The sequence below is a fragment of the Camarhynchus parvulus genome, chromosome 1, assembly GCF_901933205.1.
Source record: "Camarhynchus parvulus chromosome 1, STF_HiC, whole genome shotgun sequence".
NCBI classification, from domain to species: Eukaryota; Metazoa; Chordata; class Aves; order Passeriformes; family Thraupidae; genus Camarhynchus; species Camarhynchus parvulus.
In genome coordinates, this window is record NC_044571.1 from 100965656 (window position 1) to 100990071 (window position 24416).

Here is a 24416-nt window from a genome sequence, read left to right on the forward strand (position 1 = left end):
AAAACTTTGGCCCTTAACTTCTGCTGTGCTCTGTGCCCAGCTTGGGGCCTGTGAGTAGTGGAGTTTGCTAAGGAAGTGCAAAGGTGAGCTGTGGGCCTGTTCTCACTGCTGGAAAATAAACCAAGGGGGGGCGGGTCTGATGCAGTAGTGCAGCAACAGAGAGGAACTTTGTGCTGCATGTTTTCCATTCTGAAAAAAAAGAGAGTGTATTTCACAAAAAAAGAGTGCGTAGTGAGTGTTAAACAGCATAATTGCCCTGGGAGATGCTTCATGTGTTCTTCTGTTTCAGCCTTAGGGCCTACTCAATCTGCCATTACAGACCTTGTGCTTGTGTGTGTCCTAAGAGGGCAGTTTTCAGGCTGAATTGTTATCTGTGCAAGGCAATAGTGAGGCAATTCTGATTATTCTGGACAAAAAAAGTTATGAGAAAGAATTGGAGAAAAACATGTTTCTAAATATTTGTCAAGGAAGGATTGATTTTATTTCCTTAGAAAGGAAATTTTTTATCATATCTTTTTCCTGGCACTAAATATTCTTAGTGTAAAAACTATAGTTTGTAAAATGTGTATCTCATTCACAAGAACAACAACCATGAAAAAACATTGCTGTTTGATTTATAAAGAAAGAAGAACGCTGTGTCATCTTACAGCTGCTCAGGTAATTACTTGTAGGTATCTTGATTGAAGGAGATGGAAATACAAGACACTGAATATAGTTCACAAACAGGAAATCAGGAAATGTTACTGCTCTGAATGTTTTCTGCAGATGCCCTCCCTGTAGCTCTGTTCTTCATTCTTGCATTCCCATTTCTAGTTTTCCTCTTTTTTTTTTTTTTCCTTTTGAGGTCAACTTTTATTTTAGAATATCAGGTAGTCCATTTTAATCGGCATATTTCCCCAACTTTTTCTGTACAGCTTTCACTACTGGACTAAACCATGTATGGTTTTCTTGTGTCCTAGATGATGGGGTACAACCACTGTCTTAGAAAATGACTTTGTAATACCACTTCACATTTTTGGTACTAGAGCCTGAAATTGATTTCATGAAAAAGGAAATCACAGCCTTGTTTGTCTCTTGGGGCACGCATACAAATGGATCTAGATTCTTAGATTAATAAATTACCCTTTGGCTTATATCTGCAGTTAACTCAAGAAAGCATAAACTAATTAGAATATGAAAAATCATAATGGGCCTCTTACTTTGTGACAGTTTTTGCATGGCCTCAAAGACAATTTTGACATCAAGTAGGTAATTTTGTAAGCAATAGAACTTGGAAATATCTCAATGGAGAGCAATTAGGTTTTTCCTGGTATGTTTTCACAGATTTTCTGCTACAGCTTAGATTCATTCTTAGATTCATTTTGTACTGTGATTTCCTCAACAAACAAAACCAACAACTCAGCCACATATTTTTCTGTTCTATAGAAAGGTGGGAAGTTTCTTTCAGCAAGGTTTGTGAAAGTAATTCAGGTAGGTAATTTGATGATTTAAAATATGCATATTATAGCCCCTTCGATTAATGTTTTCTTTGAAACTCTGGGGAGAAGGAAATCACTTTGTGCATGTAGTGATTTTCACAAAACGGTTACATTCTTTATTTCATGCCTTCAGAATGGTACCCCATCCTTGGGCAGAAACTGCTGGCATAAGATCTGCTTCTTTCCCTGACAGCCCTTTTTGAAACATATAATGCCTAAGGTGGAATTATGATAATACCACAGAAAGAAAGGTCAGATGTTGTTTAGCTCCTTGGGGGTTTGTTGTGGGTTGTTTTTTTTTATTTCCCCCGTCTTTTTTTTTTTTCTTCTCCTATTTGCTTTTTTAAAAGAATAATAAGGATTGCTTCTGCAGATCTGCATCAAGTAGCTGAGCCTTTATTGCAGTCCCCAGGATGCTGGTGCAGTAGCCAACAGAATTTTGTTTAAGCATCTTCCTTGTGTATGAGTTGTTTTATGTGGATCACTGGCATTCCCTGTACTGATGTGATTGAGGAGCTCCTGCCAGGGGAGAGCACTATGCCTCACCTTCCTTCCACAGACTGTGTGTGCTGTTGGAGCGATGGCAGCTTGCAGGAGAACCTGGAAAACCAGCCCGAGGTTCTCTGGCTGTTTATACTGCCCCATCTTCCTTGATTTCATTCCACAGTGCCTGAGGCAACCCTTTGTCATGGGCTTGATCATGGCCAAACGCCAGTGGGCCCATGCAAAAATAATTTATTCATTCTCCTTTGCTGTAGTTTAGCAGCAAAGAAGAATGAATAAATTATTTTTTTTTCATTTACTTTAATAAAAAATTTATTCATTTTTTTGAGGGGGAAAGAAAATAAAATGGGCTGAGGTAAGGATTGGGAAGAAACACTTTAGGGAAAACCAGCCTTTTAAAAGGTATAAAGGAAAAAAAAAAGGAATTAAAAGAGAGTAATGAGAACTAAAGTGCACCTTTAGAACACCTTTTCCCTTAGCTAACCCTTTTTTCCTTCTCACTTTCAGCAGAGGGAGGCAAAACATGGGGTTTTATTCAGTTTGTCACTTCTAAAAAAAAAATCTTCATTTAGAGAGAGGAGTGTCTTTTGCTATGCCATGGGGTCCTTCTCACGGGACACAGTTCTCTGTGAACTTTTCTGTGGGGGGATGGAATGTAAGAAAATAAAGGTAGTGCAGAAGGTAGTCTCACACCTGAGGAGTTGCAGCTGTGCTAATCACTGAAGATTAGGAACAGGCTGCCCTTAACAGGCCACAGCTGTGTCCAATGAGGATGAGTGCTATGAAAGAGTGAGTTAACTGGTTGAGAAGGGAGTTGGAGTTTGTTGGCTGTGCTGTGAAGGAGTTAGTGCTGTGAGGAGATGCCCATGAGAAATCACCAAGGTATGGAACTTTTGCAATAAGATGACAACACTTTTCCAGTGTGGTTTTCCAACTCTCAATTTTCACGAGTAGCAGTCCTGCCTGAACCAGCTGCAATGTGGATCCCTCCCATGGGCAAAGCGTCTTCCCACAACTGTTTTCTCGTGAGCCATTTTGTTCATGGGTTACAGTCTTTTAAGGATGAGCTGTTCTAGTGTAAAAGCAAAGGTCCTCTTCCTCTATCTCTGGAAGTGAGGGTTCTTTCTCTCTCTCTGTTCAAGCCTTTCACCAGATCACAGCTTCTCAACATGCACCTGCTCCAGTGTGAGTGCCTTTTTCTCACGGGCTGTAAGTGAATCCTGCATCCCCCGATGCACTTCATAAATTACAGGGAAACAGTTTGTTGTATTATAGTCCTCACCACGGCTTGCAGCAGAATTTCTGCTCCGATGCTCAGAACACCTCCTCTTCCCCCTGTCTTTTGCACTGACCTTAGTGTCGCCATGTTGTTCTCCTCACATGGAGACCTTTTCGTTTTCTCTGACTCGGGAGAGAATTGGTGTCTGTAGGTTCATTTGTTTTCAAGTTCTATCAATTGAAAGTTCTGCAGAGTGAAAAGAGAGAGTTCTGCAGAACTGAAAAGTTGATCCTGTCTGGGCTCTGCACTGGGGCATTGTTCCCCATGACTCTCACTTTTAAAGAGCTTCTCTCCCAGAAGCAGTCTCTTTCACCCCTGCTGAAAGCCAGATTAATCTATCACACCCTTAGAGAGGGAAGTGGGCAGATAAAATATTGTATCATGCCTAAACTAGGAGATTTTTCGTATTGTTGTTGATTTTTATTATTGTTTTAGATTACTTCTGGCTGCTTTTCCCCCTTCCCCTCCACCCCCTTTCTGGGAGGACAATAGTCCTTGTCCTTTGCACATAATATATTACTTAGAGATAAAAATACCCTATTAGCTTGATTAGGTATTATTCTCTCTCACTGCTCGAATATTTAACCTTATTCACACAGAAATTTAATTCAAAAGTGGAAGCACAGAAGCAAAAAAAATGCAAAAAACCACCAACACCCCAAACCGTTAATTGCTTCTGGTGATGCTGTAGAGTAGGAGGCAGATGAGGTTTCATCTCAAGGAGTGTGAATATGTGAACAGGCTAGTGGTGACATGAAGAAGTGGACTGTGAATAAAATACTTTGCCTATGGAGAAGTAGAAGTGCTTGTTGTGCTTAAAGTGGACAGGGAAGCAGCTTAGAAGAGACTATAACTCCAGCCCTGTTTACTCTGAGGTTTTACAGTACAAAATGCTGGATATCCTCTACAATTACATAAGAGAGGCTTTAGAAAACCTGATGTGGTAAACAGAAAATTCTTGGCAAGGCTCAAGTTTTGGTTTGGTTTTCTTACTGCATACAGACATTTGTGCTATAAAATCAAGTACTTGAAAGGCAGTGAGGCAGATATGTTTGACCTTGCATCCTTATTTCTGCTTTCATAGGCTTCTGCCTTCCCCATGTGCAGAAAAAAAAGTTGAGAGAAAGCCAACTGAGAGTGTTCAGTTTATGGAGTCCGGTGCATGGATTAGGGTTGAGCCGGCTGCCTGATGGCTGGCAGCCTTTCTGAACACTTGAATTACAGAGGAAGTGGCGGTCTTGCATGAAATTCCAGATGAAAGCACATTAGGGAATTTTAAGAGAAGAGATCATGTTTGTGTGAAGTTTCATTGGGTGAACTATCGGTCACTGCACTAAAACCAGCTCATGTTTCTAGCGCTCTCAATACCCAAGGCAGTTGGAATGATGTATCAGGATGTTGTGTGTACTCTGCTCACAGAGAAAAGCACTAAGTGCTTGTTGTCATGACCAGGAGTAAAAATTGCAGCACCATTTTGATCTCTGACCCCATCTCCCCCTGATCTGTGGCTAATGCCTAGATGGTTGATCTGCCATTTTGCTCTCACACGTACACTCACATCTGCACGTTTAGTTTTGCATTGCTTTCCTTTCCATAGGATAAGATCAGTAAAGAAGGAAACTAGTTGGAGTGTTGAAATGTTTGCCGACTTTGCATACCTAAAGAAAAAAGGAAGAGGACTAAAGCAAAGAGGACAGCATTTGTGTCTTAGCATGGAGCTCTAAGTCTCTTAAGCAGAGAGATTGGAAATGAGAACTAAAAAAACTCCAGGATGAATGGACTGGAGAGGCAAGAGTTGGGGTGAAACGAATTGAGATCTGGGTGAGTTTTGTGGCAGAAAACTCTTGAAGAGCAACTCTGTGTGTAACAGTGAAGCAGCTAAGATGTTGGAAAGAAGGGTGATTTATTACATGGGCCTAAAGAGGTAGTTATAAGAGCAGTATGTGAAACTGCTAGGTGAGGCTGAGGATTGACTCCGTTAGCTAGTGAGGCTGGATCTATTAAACCTGAAATGATGTTGTGAATGGATACAAGAGAATGTGGCTGAAGATAAGAAGTAGTGAGTCTCTGGAAATTTGTCCTCAAGATTTAATTAATAGAAAAAATTCCCTGGCTGGTTCGAAAGACATTCAACCTGGGATTATTTATTTATTGTAAGTAATTGGGTGTGGGCTTTAGGTTAGGAATTGATTACTGTTAAACTTTTTCTTTAAAACTGTGGGGTTAAATACACTCTTCCCAGGGGGCTGCTGGAAATTAGTGCAAATACCTGAGATGTTACAGTGATTGACTTGCAGCAGTAGATGCCTGGAACTTGTGGTGCAGGGGCAGAGCTGTTCCTTCTTGGTTTCCTTGCTATTTCTCATGTTGGCTCATGGCAGAGGATTTCAAAACGGCTCCAATGCTGCTAATGCTGGGTTTGACTCTCATCATTGTCTTTGAGTGAGTGAAGGCTTTGCTTGGGTTACAGAGAGTGACAGGACAAGTTTGGGTGCCAGCTTCAGTTAGCCCTCTAGCCTTCCTTTTGTGTGTAGAAGGGTATGATGGCTGAGGAAGCCAGGAGGAAGTGGCTGAGTCTGGTCAGACATGACAGGATACAGCTGAAGCCACAGAGATGTGGAAGAGAAGGAACGGTGTTCTGCTGGTGATGGGAGCACTTTGGATCAGAAGGGTGATGGGGCAGGGGGCTGCCACAGGGAAAGCCATGGAGCTATTGTAAAGTAATGTAGAATAGTTTTTAAAACCAGGAATAAATGAGGATATTTTACATGAGACATTTAGTAACTTTATTCTGCATATAACTGTCTTATTTTCTGGACACAGACTGCAAGACTGAGAACAGGACTTTTCTTTTAGGGTTGATGGCGCTTGTGTCTTGGCTACTCATGTGACGCCACTCCTGCTGCTGCTAATTTGGGACTCTGCATTGTTGCTGCTTCCCAAGTTGTAGGTTGGAAAGCTTGCAGAGACACTGTGCATGGACATACAGGAATAATTATCCTATCTTTCCTCTTCATGGATATGCAAACAGTTGGCAATTAATGTAGCATGTCTGCTTGCTGCTGCTCTTCAGCTCATCAATGCAAGATTCTGGGAAGCAGAAACTTTATAGATTCTATATGTACTTTAGAAAGGAATAGAACAAGCCTGTTTCAGTGCCCAACTACCATGTGGGTGAAGAATCTTTTCCCAATACCCAATCTAAACCTTCCTTGACTCAGCTTCATGCTCTTCCTACTGGTCAGAGAGAAGTGATCAGTGTTTGTCCCGCTATGTCCCCTTTTTAATTCTTTTAATTGGGAATTAAAAATATTTTCCCCAAGTTGAATCTCTTGTCTATAATAGTAATTGGTAAATATTTTCTCTCTATCTCAACCCAAAAGCTTTCTCATCCCATTTTATCTCCTTTTATTAAGGACATCTACATTTTAGTCCTAAATCTATGTGGCATCAAAGCTGGTAGTGGTAAACATGAGTTTTAGCAAGATTATATTAAATTCTGAATAGTCTGACTGGCTTTTCAGATTTTTTTTTCTGCAGTTAGTACATAAGGAGATTTGCTAATGAAAATGGAAGTAAATGAAGATGTAGCTGTAACTCTTGATTGCCAGTTAAATTTTCTAGATTACATTGATCTCTGTTTTCTCCACTCTTTCTTTTAAGATGAATTAATGGAACTTCTCTACATCAAGTTACAATAATGTTGAAAGTTTGGTTATCTTGCAGCTTTCTAGCTCTGCTTTACACTGACACTGTAGAAGGAGCTCATTAGGGACACTATAAATAAATATGAGGCTCATTTTTCTGTGCCACTAAGTAGGTCCCACTTCAATTCAGAGCAAATACATTATATAAGTCTAGCGAGGGGAGCTCTCCTTGGCACATACACTGGCATTAACCTATTGTTAATGAAATTCAAAGCCTGTTTTCTCTCCTAAAGGGTGGACTGGGCTTTGTGTGAGCTGTCAGTGGAAATTAGGAGTTTAGTAATTGTTGTAGTAACAAAAGAAGAGGTTTGTATTTCTTTGTACTTGTGTACTTTTGACAAATACTGCTAACTACTTAGCATTTGGTCCCCTTTACTAACCAGCAGTTAAAATGGTGGGTTTGGGTAATAATAAAAATAAAAAATAATATATGAACTTATTTTTCCAAATAATGTTATTCTTCCATTGAGGCCCTACAGTAATAATGTACTCTTACTCTTCAGAAATTCATCTCAGGAAAGCAACTAAGTGTATCTTCCTTCTTGTGGTTCAGAATCCTATCTTCTGTTGCTTTAAAGCTATGTACACATTCATGTGGGTAAATAAATGGTCTTTTTGGACTTAATTTCCTTTTTTAAACATCCCAGTCTATCAATTTTGAAATTTCCTTAGTTGTCTTCATTTAAGGCATTTATTTCTGCTGCTGATGACAGGTGACACTTAACCCTGGGTCCCTGATAAGAACATGTCAGTGGACACTGCTGTATCAAGCGCATGGCTAGTGACAGCATCCAGCATTATCTAACCATGGGTTCTAATTACATGAGTGTGACATTTGTAGAGGCATGAACTGGAAGAGTTCAGCATGGCAAAGTAAAGGAAGTACTCAAAGAAGAACAAATCTTCCTCTTGCATCAGGCATGTTAGCTCTTGAGGCAGCTATGGAGCATTGCAGGGTAACATTTACACAGCAGTTAAATCGTGAAGTTTCCTGCTAATCCATTTTGACAGTGCTGTTACAGGGTTCATGAGCATGTGCAAAGACTTTCCCTGAACCTGCTGTTTCAGTGCAGAGTTCAGTATTTGAAGCACTGATGGAGCAGGGGGAGCAGCAAGTCCCTCTGGAGCCACTTTCTGCAAGCAGTGTGAAAATGGGCATCTGCAGGTAATGTGGATGATGGCCATCAGCCTTGGCCACCTGCTGACAAAAGAAAGAAAGTAAAGCTTCAGTCTTGGGAGTGTAGGAACCTTTGTCACTTTGCAGTTCTGCCTGTGGGCTTTCTTGAGATCCCTGTATCTTGTATGCTGGGTTGACATCCCAGGCTGCACCTTCAGCCTCTCTATTTCTTCAGCCATCAGTTGTTGTGAGCTGAGGGTGCTGTTGAAACTGGCAAAGATTTGACAGATGTATTCTATGGAGGGGCTTGACAGCTGGCCTGCAAGCAAAACTGAGTTAATAGAAGAAATAACAGTTGATGATTTTCAAGTGTATCCATAGCAAGGAAGAAGACAAGGCCTTCAGCATGGAAACAGATTAGAAAAGATACATGGAAATTTTTGTAAGCTAGACTACGTGCCTAAGTAGATGTGTATGAGTGCCTTATTAAATTTCTGTAAAACTTCGCCAATTATATTGACGCTAATTGCTTTGCACCAATGAATAGAATAAGTTACTGTGATGTAGTTAATGACTTAAGACGACGCTTTGTTAAGAATATATAAGCTGGAGAACACACAGAATATAAAAACTTTTTTCTTCTTGGACCCTGATCACATGTGTTATGTCACATCTGACCTAACGGTGACAGTATTCTATGAAGGATTTGCTCAAGGAAAGAAGTATCTGATTAATAAATTTTATTTTTGAATAGGAGGCAGGATTGATATTCAAGGTCTTTAGCATAAAGTGTGTTGTTCAGTAGGCAGTGTTTCTTTCTGTAGTCATTTCCATGGCATTGTTATTGTATCTGCCCTTGTTTTGTGCATTAAGCTGTTAATACAGTTCAACTTTAAAATTGTAACAGCCCCTTCATATCTCTTAATTAAAGTAAGAAATGATTTCCAATTATTTCCAGTTATGCTTTGATTGCTTTCTGGTTGTTCCCATGTGTATGGATGTATGGACCAGGCCACATTCATTTAAAGACCACTGATCTCAAATTTGAGAAAGCTGTACTGTCATTTGTTAGCATCTTTTAAACTTTAAGACTTTAGCTCAAGCTGCTTTCTTCATTTTTGCCATCGTTATCTTTTAAACCTTCAATCAGGAGAGTGCCAGGAGGCACTGCCACTCAGATGCCATGACCTCAGTGGAGATCCATGATTGAGACAAATCTTTTTTACTTGAGGCGGGGCTGTCAAGATTCTTAGAGTACTTTTCCAAGCACCAGTTTTGGACTCAAAAATCACCCTATCTTAACTTAGTTTTCTTTTTTTGGAATCATGTTACTTCTCTGCAGTAAGTTTTTGGACCATCTCCAGACTCATTCCTATTTCTGTTTTTCTTTTCCATTGGTAGGTATGAGTAGACAGTAGTTTTCAGAGCACTTAAATCCTCAGATCTCACACAGCTGGAAATTGGTAAGGATTGCTTGAGGAAAGGCAGAGGAAAATTAGTACTTTCTGAGTTTCATGTTAGGGCTGGTAGATTGCCAATTTGAAAAATGTAAAGTGAGGGCTATAGGCTGTGCTAGAGTAGAAAAAGGGGCTGGGATAAAGGGACTGAGTGGGATAAAAAGCCAAAGTTGTGGTTTGCCAATAAATTCATCAGCAAGTTCGCTGGTGTGATGGTTGTGAGTGTAGAAGTGTGTTGTGGTATTAAAGCAGACAGAATTTTGATCTCAGCAATTTAGAAACTGGTAATGTAGACCTAAATATTAATAACTTTTTCAACAGACTTTTAGTACTAGACAGACTGCAGCAGACAGGAATTATGATGTTTGTTAAAATGGTTGAGATGAACATAAAGGCATGCATACTACTAAGTTTAGTTGTATGGAGAATATGCTGTGTATATGGAGTTTTGCCGAGACATGGAGGAGAAGGTACTTAACCTATGATTAACTGATCTTTAACTTTGTCAAAACTCTAACTTGCCTAGTTATATTTGACTTTCAGCTCATTTTCTGAACTGGCAGCTGCCTGTTTTTACTGTTGAACAGACATACCAGCTTTCCAGATAGATGCACATAGTCATACCATGACATAAATATTTTATGCAGCGGAAGAGGGAGAAGAGAGAGAAGATGAATATTGTGTTGTTACAAATGTGTTACAGTGACCCAGAGTACCTACTTCTGCTAACATTTGTCTTTTTCTCTACTTTTAATGCTAGGTGTACCCTGAATTGCAAATCACCAATGTTGTGGAAGCCAACCAGCCAGTTACAATACAGAACTGGTGCAAGAGGGGATGGAAGCAGTGCAATGGTCACCCGCATATCGTGGTTCCCTACAGGTGTCTGGGTGAGTGAGTCAGTTTTAGTCTGTTTTTTCCTGCTCTATTTTTTTTCAATCTCTTCATAAGAAAGACAGAAAATCTGCATAAATGTCTTCTATACCTCAGTGTTATTGTCTTTTCTGAAGGGAGTTTTGTCCAGTTGTTCAGTCCTTTGGAACTGCATTATCTAGAAGGAAAGTACTCCTGCTCTTCCCTAATTAAACCCTTCCTTTTTCACATTAATTTTTGAATATCTAGTACTTGGACTCTTACCATGAAAGACTATGGGAATCTATATTTGTTGAAACGAAGCAAAAGATAGTTTATACATTCCTCCATTTTATCCTTCAATGTTATTTTTGTAGCAGTTGCTTGCTGTTCTCTCCTGTGTCCTTGGTGCTTTAAATCAATTAAAAGTGATGTTTCAGCCCTCGTTTTTTGCTAACCTTTACTTCTGTCTGCATTAGAAAATAGAATTGGTGATTTGCCATTTTCATTAACATTCTAGGCATGACATTTTCTTTATATTATTCCATGTTTAAGTATGTTGTTTTACCATTGCCATTTGAACTGTGATAAATGCTGGAGTTCAGAGTTGAGACTTGCTTTTCTATTAAGCCAGGACAGCTAAAAGGCATAGAAGCCAACTCAAACCAGTTATTCCATGAATCAAATAATGAAACTTTTTTTTTTTTAATATGCAATGTTTCTAGAAATTTTGTTCATTTGTGTAGAGTGGGTAAAACACAGGGCACAATCTGCCCTTAGCAAAGTTGGGAATGAAGAGGAACTAACAGAAATGCTACCTGTGTGGTCAAAAGTGCCAAAACAGCAGGTGTATAAAATCTGTGCTAAGTATCAGGGAAATTTTTTTGCTTGGCCAAGTTTCTAGATCTGATATTTGTTTGTACAGATATAAAATCAGTGTTTCTAAACCTGCAGTATATCATTGTTAATGCTACTGAGACTCTGCAGGATTAGTTTATTCTGAGCAAAAGTCCTCCAGGAGAACTCAAATTCAAGACACTTGGTGAGGAGAAGAACCTGCCTCTAGGAATTACAGATTCTGATTCTGGAAAGGAGCCTGCTGGCTTTTGTCTTTTTCCAGGCATGAGTTGAGTTGGTTGGTTCCACCACAAGCTTTACTACTAAAAGGGACATGCTCTTTTACCCGTTTGTTGCTGTGTTTTCTTTAGTTTTTTATAGTCAGGATAGAAGCATCAGTCTGTAGTCTTAATGTGTGTCTAAAGCCAGATGAGCAACTTGTCAGAGATGAGGCAGAGCTGCAGTCTCACATAGAATGTATCACCATATATTGGATCAGATTCCATGAGAGTGCACTTGTGCTAATTAGAGATACAGTGGAAGAACATCAGACTAGTGGAACTATAAAAACTAAATTTTATTATTTATTTTATCATCACCACAAGCAAAGCTATGAATTAAGAAAAGGGAACTCTTAGGCTCAGGACTCTCTATCTTTATGTAGATTTGGTCAGTGCCCTGGAGCTCTTACAACCTAATTTAAGCAAAAATGTCATCATAAGAGCAAATGAATATAAATAGGCTGTGAATACATTTAGTCTGCAATTATAAGGAAGTATCTGCACACATAAGGAGCTCCAATAGTTGTCTGGTTAAGGAGTAAAAAGTCTAATCACATGGAAGGAAGTTCATAAATTTGTGGACAGGACTATATGCAGTTCCTTGGAGGAGTGAGGAACTGGACTTGGACTTTTAAGGTGCCTTCCTTGAGTTGCAGTTTTGAAAGAAAAATCATTGCAAGGTGTATGGCTGCAATCTTAAGTAGTAGCAAGGTTTGGATGCAAAAATTTTAAAGATGTTTAAGTGCTTCATTATCATTAGCCCTTAGCCCTCTATTTTTATTTTTAAATCCCCATATATGCTGGTTTTTTTTCTGATTTCTGTGTAATTTAGGCTTATGTAGATGCGTTTGACACATTGTGTTTGTTATGATTTTCACATGCTGACATTCATCTTTTGACCCTGACTAGAATAAACCTTAGATACTGGTGTTCTCAAGGGTCTACTGGGGGATACGTGGCCACATAATTACTTCCTCTGGAGGAAAAATGGGGGCAGTAGCCATAATCTGCAATTTCTCCATCAACCAGCCCTCTGTTTGTTGCGTACTATGTCTGTCTTGGAATACTTTCTCTTAAATCACGTTTTTATACGGATCTAAGGAGTCCAGAGAGCTTTTAAATTTTTTTTCTCTCCTCCTAGTACTTCTTCAGTATTAAAAGATAATTTTCTAAAAAGTTGCATCTTGCCTGTCAGCTCTGTGTGTGCCTCAGCTATTCTTAGTCTGGTAGCTGTTAGTGGACATTGTCAGAAGTTGGGCATTGCCTGTGCCCATTCCTCTGTAATTTAAATGCAAATAGACCCTTGCCCTAGACCACTGTTAAATCTATCTGGTAGGAATTAAGATACCAACAGAAAGTTTGTCAGTGGGCAGCTGATTGCAGGGTTGAGTTTGATTTTGCATTGCTCTGAGGATCCTTACTAGCCCAGTTATTTCTTCCATCTTGACAGTATTTTTCACAGTTGAGAAGCAGCAAGTGACAGAAATCTGGCTGCTTTCAGGCCAGAGCATCTTTGATGTACAGTCTGCTTGCATCATAATCTTCAGCCAAGGCTTTCAAATGTGTAGAGCCCATTTCACTACAGCCCTTGCCTGCTCCAGCAGTTTTTTCTCTTTGAGACTTGTGCAGGGCAGTAGTTACAGCAGTTCTTTGTATTAGCTGTGTATTTCAGTAACATGCATCAGATTTACTAGATTACACAGCTTCATATTTTCTTAAGAGAATGGAACTAAAGCATAAAAACAGTGGTTTAAACAAGACAAAGCAAAAGCCCCTTATTTGAGTCAGCCATGTGTCCTTGCATTGATCACAGAAATATTCCCTAAAAATGTTCTAATTGGATCTAATCTTAAAGAGTTTAATTACATTGTTTGAGTGAGGACTGTGGTGCTTGACATAAAGCCACAAATGTGTTTGGGTACATATCAAAGATGAGGAGCTGTGAGATGTGCTGGTGGAAGAGTGAAGATCTGCAGAACTCCCTTCTCCCTGTATCAGGTGTGTGTGCCACCCCAGTGTGGTGCCTGCACCACTTGCTGTGTGGCACAGCTTGCAGGGTTGCTGCAGACAGTGTCAAGAAACCAATGATTTCTTCTTTGCTTTACAGAAACTGTTTTTGGGAAAATACCATGGCCACCAACCTGGCCATGTAAGTGTTGGTGGGAGCTCTGCTGGTGGTCACAGCAGGAGGGCAGGATTTCTGCCGTGGGCAAAAAACATTTCTAGTTTGCACTTTTTCCTCTCTTCACTGCTTGTCGAGGAAAAGCAGATGGTGAATTTGTGCAGTGTGGCTGTGAAATGAAGTCGTTCACTCCATGTTCCTTGCTGGTTGTGGGAGCAGGCATCCTTATCCCAGAGATTTGATTCTTTTAATACTTGGATAAATGTGTTGCTGTGAGTTTGTGAATAGATGACATTTCATTTTGTGTTGGTGGAATACATCCTGAACCCTGGATAGAGATGAGAAGCTCAGTTATGTGGGTGTTTGTGGATCATTATGTGGGCATGGCATACAGGATATAGCAAGGTGTGGCAAAGGGGGAATTACAGATAACTTGTGCTGTGTGAAGCGCATGGTTGGGAGTGGCTCTGCCTCATTATCCTGTTAATGTATGCTGCTAAACACTGCATTCACAGTGTTGGAAAGATCCAGATGTGTTGGAATCTCGTTATTTATACAGCATCTGTCAATCACAGTGTGATTACTTGCAGTAATTTGTTCATAAAACAAGTAGATTCAGTGTCCTGGTTTGGGGCAAATTTGGGAGAGAACCTCCGAAGGGGTTCTTCTAGAAAGCAGATTCAAGCGGCCCCTCCTCCAGCCAGTTCGGGAAAATATTTCCTCGGAGAAAAGTGGAATAAAGCTGTTTATTTAACAGGCAAAGCATTCACCTGCACAAAACAACCCCGAACAATATTAAACAATAAAACCTCTTGCTGCTCCAAAAGAGATGACAGACTCAGGAAGTCCCTTTGTGGGCTGTAGCTCAGCTCACTCAGTCTCTGATCAGCCCCTCTGGTGCTGGAAATGCCACAGCTCAGACCCGACCTGGTGACCCACAGGTGTGAGCTGCTGGTGCTCTTCTGGGTGTTCAGTCCAGAGCAGGTTTAAACAGGTCCAAATAAAAATAAAAACCACAGTCCAGGGAACTTCTCTGTCTTAGCTAGCTAAAAACTAGCTAAGAGCAAAGGAAGCTCTGTCTTGCCACTTCTCTGTCCACAGACAAGACAGTCCAGGAGCAGGAATGTGGAGGAGTGAGTGCAGTGTCTGAAAACAAGCTGTATGCTCTTCTACCCCTCCTCCCTTCACTCTCAGAACCAGTCTTAAAGGTGAAAAACTTACTTCTGGGCTAAACAGGTGAATGGGGATACGAGCATCGTAAAGTCACCCCAGCACATTAGGTTATATGAAAAGTACATTTTGCTGCTTGGTTATGTGGTGTAAAACTGGCTTCTGCATCTGTTAAAAAAAAAAAAAAGTCTTTGAAAATATTTTTTAACTTTTCAGGGCTTTATTACTCTAACTTACAGGGCTTTATTACTCTAGCAGTTTGTGAAGTTATCATCTTGTTGAAGTGTCTTGGTTTGAAAGATAGGTGTCTGCCAAGGAGGATGGGAACCTCCCTACCTTCCTTCAAATATGAACCCCTTCCCTCAAAATTATTACAACTTTGAAGTTACAGGGCTTTCAGGCAAAGATACTGGAAAAGGAATAGCGGTTCTTTACTTATATATAGATCTATATGTATAACAAGGCAAACAAACAAACAGCAGCAACAACAAACAAAACTAGAAAATCAGTACCAGCCGTATCGCGGCCGTTGAGCGAACTCACCTCAGGAAGCCAATCCCTGTGCCCTTCCAGATGGCAAAATGGGCTGTAGCAGGAACCTTGGAGCTGGAATGGCAGAGGTGGGCACACACTGGGTGACAAACAATGTGTAGCAGAAACTCGCAGCCCTGTCAGGAGCCCTGGGGTGTCCTGTTGGCCACCTGATGTTGAGTTGAAGTGTTGCAAAAAAGCCTGAGGCAGCAGCAGAAAACAGTGGGGCTGGGCAGCTGCAGCTGGGTTTCTGCAAGCAGCTGCCACAAGCAGCTGGGAGATGCCTTCTGTGAAGGGGAAGGGGTTTGGGGTTCCGGTTTTTCCCCTGAGGTACCTGAGTAGATGATGAGGGTCGTTTCCCATGAGAAGAGGGGTGTTAATAAGGTCCCAGTTCAACAGCTGCTCTTACGAGTAAAGGCTCACCCAGGGTAAGGAAGAAGCACTAAAGGGTTGGCCTGGGCTGGCAGTAAATTCTCCCCATGATAGCAGCAACTCGACTGTTCCCTTCTGATCCCGAGACAGAGAGAGAGGAGCTTGAGCCCAGTACCTGACCCCCCAGCCAAAATCTTGTGTTATCTCTGTGTGAGAAACAGCTGCTCACTTACAAAATTTTAAAAGGTTTAATAAACCTTAACAAAAATATAACAAAGGACTACATAAGGAAAAAGCTGCAGCGCTGGGAACTGCCCCTCATGGATACCACATGGCCAGTTCATCTTCAAGATGGATGCTCAGTCTTTTATACCCCTGGGGTTGCATCAGCCAGCCCAGCCCCTCCCAAAGTCCGTCAGTCAGCCCTTCTTTGCCATTTATCAGTGGAGACTGCTGTCTTGTAACTTGATTGGAGGTCAGGTGTGGCCATGCTGCACCCCCTGAGCAACCCCCTGAGCTTTTCCATTCCCCACTGCCCCAGGCAAGGGACACCTGTGCAGCCTTCTTTGTACCTGTCCTAGACAGCCCCGGCTGTCTGATGGCAGCAATACAGGGGGGAAAGGGAACTGTGGGGAGAACAGAGGACATCTAAACTACAATAACATAACTATGCATCACTAAAGCTTCTCTTAATATTCAGACAAGTTATCTTTTAATTGCAAGAGCCAATCATCTCATTATCCATTTATAACATCTATCCTTCCAAAGAGAAAACCTCCTCCAGCTAAGAGAGAGGCCAGCTGCACTCTTCCCCCCTCCTCCCCATCTCAACCCCATCTTTTGCCTTTCAAGTACTGGTCTTTATAGTCTCTTAGGCAACAAATGGGACAAAATTGCCTGAGAGAAAGGAAAAAAAAAAAAAAGGGAAAACTCCTAACCTTCAACCTGATGTCAGAACAAAAGGTTTGATATGAATTATATCAAAGAAAACACCAAGGTTATGCATGGAAGCCAATTATATCAAAGAAAACACCAAGGTTATGCATGGAATGGATAATTTAAATAGATATGTAATTGGTAGTTCTTCTAGTGGTAGTTCTTCTAAAATTACTTGCTGTTTTAATGGTGGATTTTTTTCACACAAGAATGTTAAGTGCCTGTATATTTGTATACATGGCAAAACTTGCTGTTTTTACCTCCTCTGGACTCACATTGCACCTGTTTGTATTGCATTGGCAATACAAATTCTCCTCTGAGTAGTTGGAAACACTTTCCACTGGCTTTTCCATGCAGTACCTAATTAACAGAAAGACATTAAATAATTGTCCCGGAATTTTTCTGTCCCTGTTAGTTTAGCTTTTCACCTCCAACTTGCCTCAGTCTTCAGTCAGCCGTGTGAGTGATGCAGACAAGCCTCACACCACACTGTTCCTAAAATAAAACAAATTGCCTTAGTTTCAGCCTACACAACTACAACATGTCTAGTTTTTCTGGCAACACTAGCTGACAGGAAGCAGAGGAGTCACTGATTATTCAGATAAACTGTTATAGATGAGTAATGGTTGGCTCTCACAATTAAGAGGTAGATATTATGTATATGTTAAAAGATGTATTGTGATGTTATTGTAATATGTCCCCCATAGTCTTTCCCCTCCCCCTTGTAACAGCCTCAGTAGTCAGGGCATTTAGAGAAAATCTCCACCAACAGACAGCAGAGAAGGAGTTGACTGATAAAACTTGGGGAACTTCAAAAGGCAGGGCATCCATTTTGTAGGGGAGCCAGGAGGCTGATAGTCTTGGGGGGCAGGGCTCCCAGAGCTACAATTTTTCCTTATTCAGTCTTTTGTAATATTTTTTTGTTAAGGTTTACTAAACCTTTAAAATTTTTAAAAGTGAGCAGTTGTTTCTCACATAAACAATAACGAATTTATTGGTTCATTATAATTCTAAGAAGATCTATTGCCTCATGGCTTATAACTGTGTCATTTCAAGTATTTTCTTCTCAAAGCAGGACTGTATAAACCATTTAAAGCGGCCTTTGGCATGTTTCAGGGGACAAAATCCCATCAGCTCGATAAAGAGGAAGGGAGCTGGCAGAGAAATCCTGAATAAGATCATCCACCAGCAGCACAAACACTTCCTCAGGCAGTCATAACTGTTTCTGGATGCTTCCACTTCTTCACTCCAGCCAAACATTGGTTCAGCTGTTGGGTTAGCCAGATTGTAGTTGAAGGCATGGAAACACTGAAGGGCAGAGATAAAACAGAATCAACATTCTGCTGAGTATCAGAATGTGCTTTATATATGACTAATGTAAAACATCTAATTTTTGAATAGTAAGACCAGAAGAAGAAAGAATTCTGAACTTGTGTATTTCTATGCATTCTTTGGATGTACATATGTTTTACTTGTTTGCTGGTTGCAGTAAGGTTTTAATAGGAACAGGTAACAACACAAAAACTTCTTGAGATCTCGAATGTCACAGGTCTGCAGATCTACTCCTAAAGTAGTAAAATAATTTCTTATAGGTAAGGATTGAAAACTATATGCTGATTTGTCTCTTTACAATGGACCAAGGGAACCAAAACAAGTAGTGTATACACTTCAGCAACAGCTCACAGGAAGTGATCACAAGTATGTGAGTCTTCTTCATAGGCAGCATTACACATTGTAGTAAACCATTCTATATTTAGGAGCTTAAGAAGGAAAAACAGTTTTCCTTCTTGAATGATGACTAAAGCTAGTTGGACTTAGTTTTCTGTCACTTTTAACTCTGCCCAGGATGAGGTATCAGGGATTAAAAGCAGGTGTTCCTGCTTTTTCTGCAGTGCTTTATATAAAAAGAGTTACCCTGAAAAAGTAGTGCTAAAAGACTATTAGTAAGGTTAAAAAGAGCTCAAAAATGGGGAAAAGGGTGAGCTAAGGTGCCTCTCTGATCATAGTTGGACCCTTCCTGTGCAGAGGGTTGCAGGGCGGCTGTGATTGTGGGGCTGCTCTGTCTGCCTGCCCTGTTCCACTGTGGGTGCTAGAATGGGCTATTCTGTGTTTCTTTCCTGGTCCAGCCTCTCCCGCACCCAAGTTACTGTTCACCACTCAGATCCTGCCCAAAGAACTAATTTTCCTCTCAGAAGTTTCTCTAATCTTACCCAAACACTTCAGAGATTATAGGTTTCATTTCATAAATGTCATAAGGGAGAGGGGTCCTTAATTTGTATTTGGAAGCTGGAGAGAAGCTTCAAAACTATAAAAATCTGTTGATAGTTGAGCTCCAAATTGTAAAATGTTTGAAACAGTCTCAATGTGTATGTGAGTGTATGTACCCAAGGAGTGTTTATGAAGCATGTACCTTTGGTTTTGGTAGGTGGGGGTGCATTCACACACACAGAGCCTGTGAGTCATGCATGAACCTGCTGTGTAAGTTCCAGGTCCTTGTTCAATGTACACATCCAGTTTTTGAAACAGACAGAGCAGGAAGTTTTTATCCAAATATGTTTGTAGTGCCACACAGCTGAATGATTTTTTTTGTGCTTTCCTTCAACCTAAAGAACTTAATTTTGTAGTGGGAGCATCCTCCTAATTAGTGTGTTGTTTGTTTTAGCATCTTAGGAAGGAAGGATGGGGAGAGGAACAGAAAGGAAGCATCCATTTTACCGTTTGGTCATGAAATTGGTCTGCATATATAGCATCTTTCAAAAAATTCTCACCTAACTGAAAGTAGCTGTAAATTCTCATGCTAAGTACATTCTGGTCTTGCAGTATAACTGAATGCTGCCAGCAGATTTGATGCAGTTAACTGCAGAGGAACAGTCAGTGATGGGACTCACTGGGTATTTCTAAAAGATGCTAGGGAATATTCTGGAAATACAGTTCAGTAAGCCTGTCTGGGAGAAGGGATACTTTTTTGATGTGCTGAACATCTAGGAATATTGGACTTGTCAGTGAGTACGATAACTGAGCAAGGGTTGTTTTTTTTTAAGAGTAGTTAAACAAATAGATAGTGTGCCTCCTTTGATTTTTCAGAAGATATTTAACAAGGTCCACTACTAAAAGCTATTAAAGAATTTAATCTACCATGGAATAGAAGAGAAAACACTTATATGGCTAAATAAAGATAAGAAAAGGCAGGAATTAAAGGTCCACCCACAAACTAGAGAAAGGTCACCAACAGAATCTCAAGGGATCAGTTCCTGTGCCAGTGATGTTCAAAGTATGTGTGATATGTAAAAAAGGGTAAGTTGCGCAGTGACCCATCTGATAAAGATACTAAGTTATTCAAGGTAGAGTTAATAAAGGCAAATTACAAGGAATTTCAGAAGTGCCTTTGATGCAGAGTGACTGGATGTAAAATGGAAGCAAAAATTAATGTAGTAAAGGCAGCGTTTATTGGAGAAGCCCAAAATGCAATAATCTTATATTAGTGTGTATGGTGAGACAGTGAGTAACTTCAGACTTCTCAGGATTGAGACCTTGGGGATTAACAGTTCTGTGAAAATGTATGTTCATTAGTACCAAAACCCAACAGTCTGAGGGATTATTAGGAAAGGAATGGGGGACAAGGCACGAAACATAACTGCACCACTGTGTCAACTGTGGACTTTCTTGTATTTGTGAACGCTGTGTGCACTGCTGGTTGTTTTCAGAAGTGCAGAGTGGAAGAGTTAAGAGTGATGGGGAGTGCTTGAAGTACAACATGGCTCCCATAAAAGAAATGACACAGTAGATTAGATGTTTCCTGTATAGAAAAGAAGATGACTGGAAGATCTGACAGCACTTCGCAAAGTCATGAGTAGCTTGGAGGGGATGGATGAGGAATGGTCATTCACCCTGTATTTCATGAGAAGACCTCAGATTATCAAGTAAAACTTGTAAGCCTCTGGTTTCAAGCAAACAAGTAATTTAAAGGTTATAAATTTTGTTGCACAATGTGTATGTAAGTTCCTCATCCATCTGCCACAGTGTCTTTTGGATGCTGAGAGCCTATAAAGTTTCAAAACCCAACAGTTCATTACAAGATGACTCATAAGGTGTTAGGGACCCTGGTCTTGAGTCTGTAGAAGTTGTGGTGAAGCAGGGTCTTGGGGAAGTACTGCTGCGTGCTCTTCTGCAAACACCTTATGCCCTTTTGTGATGCAGTGTTCACCTGCATTTGACCACTCGAGCTAAAATATTTTGTGCACTGAGATAGACATTGTCATGCTATGTTGCTTCCTCTGCCATATCAAAGTGCTTGCCATCAGACTAGTTACTCCTTTCCCTTCTAGCCTGCTGCTCTCCTGCCTTTCTTCATCTCTGAGGGTACTGCCCCTGTCTGGCTCTTCCTACAGAGTCACTTGCTCCAGATTTTCCAGTCTTGGTCTATTCTTTGGCTTACCAGATGCTGGTGTCTTGACCATCACCATTCCACTCAAGTCTCCCAGGCAACGATGTTTCTTCACCTCTCCTTTCCTTCTGAGTAATTCTCCTCTTACCTTGACATCTGCCTTTTCCTCTCAGCACATTCTCTTCTTCCTGTCAGCATCTGCTATCCAAGCCAGTTTTGTGTCCACTTCCCAGCTCTTCATCAGCTCTGCCATGCATCTATTGTTATCTTATTTCACACCTCACTTGATGCTACCTGAGCAAGCAGATAAGGGCTCTGTGATCCTTCCTGGAAGTGATGAGATCAGTCTGTTCCAGCATGATTTCTTCTATGGTGAGTGGAGCTCTGCTCATAAGAGCAGCTCTTGTACTGGGACCTTATTAAGACCTATCACCGGCCGGGGCTATGTACAAATCACAAACGGGACAGAACTGCTGTGGAATGTTCCTTGACCTGTTTTATTTTCCATCATCAGTCTCATTACATGGTTATGGCAATGGGAAGATGCCAGCAGCTCACATCCCAGGCAGCAGACCAATGCTTGCTAGACAAGCACAAACCATTATTCTGTTTGTCCTTACTTTTCTACTTTTAAAATAATTTTTCTACTGACCTATCTCATGGCTACTACTTTGCTCTAATTGCAATTCTACTGTCTCTGAAGCCTGCCTTTTGCAGCTTTCCCAAAACCCTCCAGTTTTATGAATTCCCACAACACCCTACCCCACCAAACAGGGGACCCTTCACCATCTGCTGGGGTGCCTCAGAGGAAACCCCAGGACCCCAAGCCCCTTCTCCCCCAACCCCTGTTCCTCAAGGGAGCCTCTTTGCTGTGTTTGGGAGTGGGGCTGCCCCTGCCCAGCCCCGGGCTGTTCCTTCAGCCCTGATGGGGTTTTTCTGCCACACTGTAGCCCCCGCACCTCCTGCCTGCCAGGACGCCCCAGCGGTTACAGCTACGGCTGCGGACTTTCTGATACATCCCAGATTTTGCTTTCTGATACATCCCAGATTTTGCTCATTCACACCGTTCCAGCTTGCTAGATCCGAGGGTCCTGCTGGGGCGCTGCGATCGATTGGCTGCCCCTGATTTATTAAAAATATGGATATTGATCAAGTATCAATATCCAACTGTGACAGACAAAGACTCTCTAAGAGTTTATAGTTAGAAAGCGTATGTTTATTGTAACGTGAGGCAGCACGCGGATCTTCCCAAATACACACCGCAATTTACAGGTGATTACAGAGTCCTTTTATCTGTACAAGTATTGAATACCCAAAATACAAATGCATATTCATAGCTTTGGTACATCCCATTCCCCGCTTTGTATGGTAATTAGTTCAAAAGCTATTAAGCATGCGTAGTTTGTTCCTTGAAATGGGTTGGTGGTCCTTTTCATGGGGAGGGGGTCCCAAAATGAGGAAGTAAATGAAGTCTTCCTCGTTCTGACTTTCCTACTTTTTCAATGCAAATATGACAAATGAACCCTTGGTAGAATTCCCATTCTCATCTTCAATTGGTTTCAGGACAGAGGAGGCCTACAATTGTCTTATGTTCCTAAAAGCTATTTATCAGTTTCTATATTCTTCATTATAAACCCAGCTAACCAAACATTATGTTTTCAAGCAATCAATTATTAGTTAACTATGAACTCTTAACTTCATCAAGGCCTACCCATTTATTCTGATTGACTCTAATAAAGCTTGTCTCTAACTAAAACCTCAGCTTATGTTCTTACATTCTCATCTTTATTAGGGTTAAGTAGGGTTTTGGGGAAGGTTTGTGTCAGAGAGCTCACCTGTAACCTGGACCTTCAGTAAGTGTAGGAAAGAGCTTGGTTAATTTTCAGTCAAGGATTTCTCATTTAGGGCACATTGCCCTTCAGGCAAAGATAAAGGTGGTACTTGGGATGTGGCAGTGCAGTGCCTCAATGTTTATCTGCTCTCGAAGGATAAATTGTCCATACCAGCAAGGGGAAGAATGGCGGCCTTACGGGGCTGTGTTCCAAGTACTGGAAGTCGCTTAGTTCTAGCACATTCATTCGTCAGACTTCATTACTGACGTAGTCAGGATGAAGAAGAGGAATGGCCTCACTTTGGCCAGATGCAGACTCAGCAGTGTAACCATGAAATGACAAGCTGGGATTCAAGGGCTGCAGGGCTGTGATGGGACAACATCAGCCACCTTCCTGCTGGATAGATTGTGGTGCTCATTGTGTGCCTGGGGAAAGAATTCTTCATGCTTGTGTAAACATCCAAAATCTTTGCAAGTTGAACTGGCAGTTGAAGGTCAAACATCTTTCAACACTTCCAGTCTCTCTTGCTCACAAGCACAGGCATCTTTGTTGTGCAATCAGAAATACCCTTTAGGTTCCTGTCTTTTACATGAAAGCTTACACTTGTGATTGATACTACGAACAGCTGTGTAGCAAGAAGGCATTTTGTGTTGAAATGTGGGCACTTAGTTTCTTCCAAAAACCTTCTGCAATGGAAAATGTAAGTTGAGAATGGTTATGCACAATCTTTATTTTTAATATTCTTGTCATGGGATGAGTAGCAACAGTAACTTAGGAACTTTCTCAGGCAGGTGTATGTGGCATTCACATTCTCTGAGAAAATCCCTTCACCCAGGATTTTTCTCCTGGGAAACTGAGAAAGCTCAGAGAAAAGGAAGACAATGCTTATCTCATTTGCTTCTCCTGTGTTTTGCTCCTTTGGAATGTGTTTGGAGATTATTTACTCATGGGTGATTGGGTTCTGGTGTGAGTTGTTTTGACTCTTTGGCCAATCAGGGCCAAGCTGTGTCAAGACTTTGGAAAGAGTCACGAGTTTTCATTATTATCCTTTTAGCATTTAATAAGTATCCTTTCTGTATTCTTTAGTATAGTATTCTTTAATATAATATAGTATTATAAAATAATAAATTAGCCTTCTGAGAACATGGAGTCAGATTCATCATTCCTGCCTTCATCGGGTCATTCCCATCAAATACAATAGGTGTATGTGGTGTTTTGGTTTTTTTTTTTTAACAGAATTCCATCCATTCCAAATTCCATCAATTCATACATTAAATAACTTTTTTTTTGCTGTGACTTCTTCAGGGTTGGCTTTTTTGTTTGTTTGTTTGTTTTTTTATTTGGGGTTTTTCAAGTTTACTTCTCTTGAAGGTCTTTAAAGTTGGCCATGTGGTTTGCCAATAGCACTGCAGCTGTCATCTCTCTGTCCAGGTCTTCTGCCAAAACAAGTGGAACAGTAGTGTGTGTTTTTTAAGGAACCATTTTGACTGTGTGTGAGATTTTTGTGCTTGGAAAACCTGTGTGAAGGTCGGGCAGGGGATGAGTGGTTGGGATGGA

The 24416-nt window shown here is 40.8% G+C and overlaps 1 protein-coding gene across 2 annotated transcripts in view; it reads left to right on the top strand.

The window, feature by feature from the left end:
- The window catches only part of APP (amyloid beta precursor protein), a 200645-nt gene that overhangs the window by 62276 nt on the left and 113953 nt on the right, over positions 1-24416 (top strand). For both annotated transcript variants that reach the window (XM_030943771.1, XM_030943780.1), the window contains exon 3: positions 10303-10432. In XM_030943771.1, coding sequence (XP_030799631.1) covers positions 10303-10432 — 130 coding nt within the window. The remainder of the gene's footprint in view (positions 1-10302; positions 10433-24416) is intronic.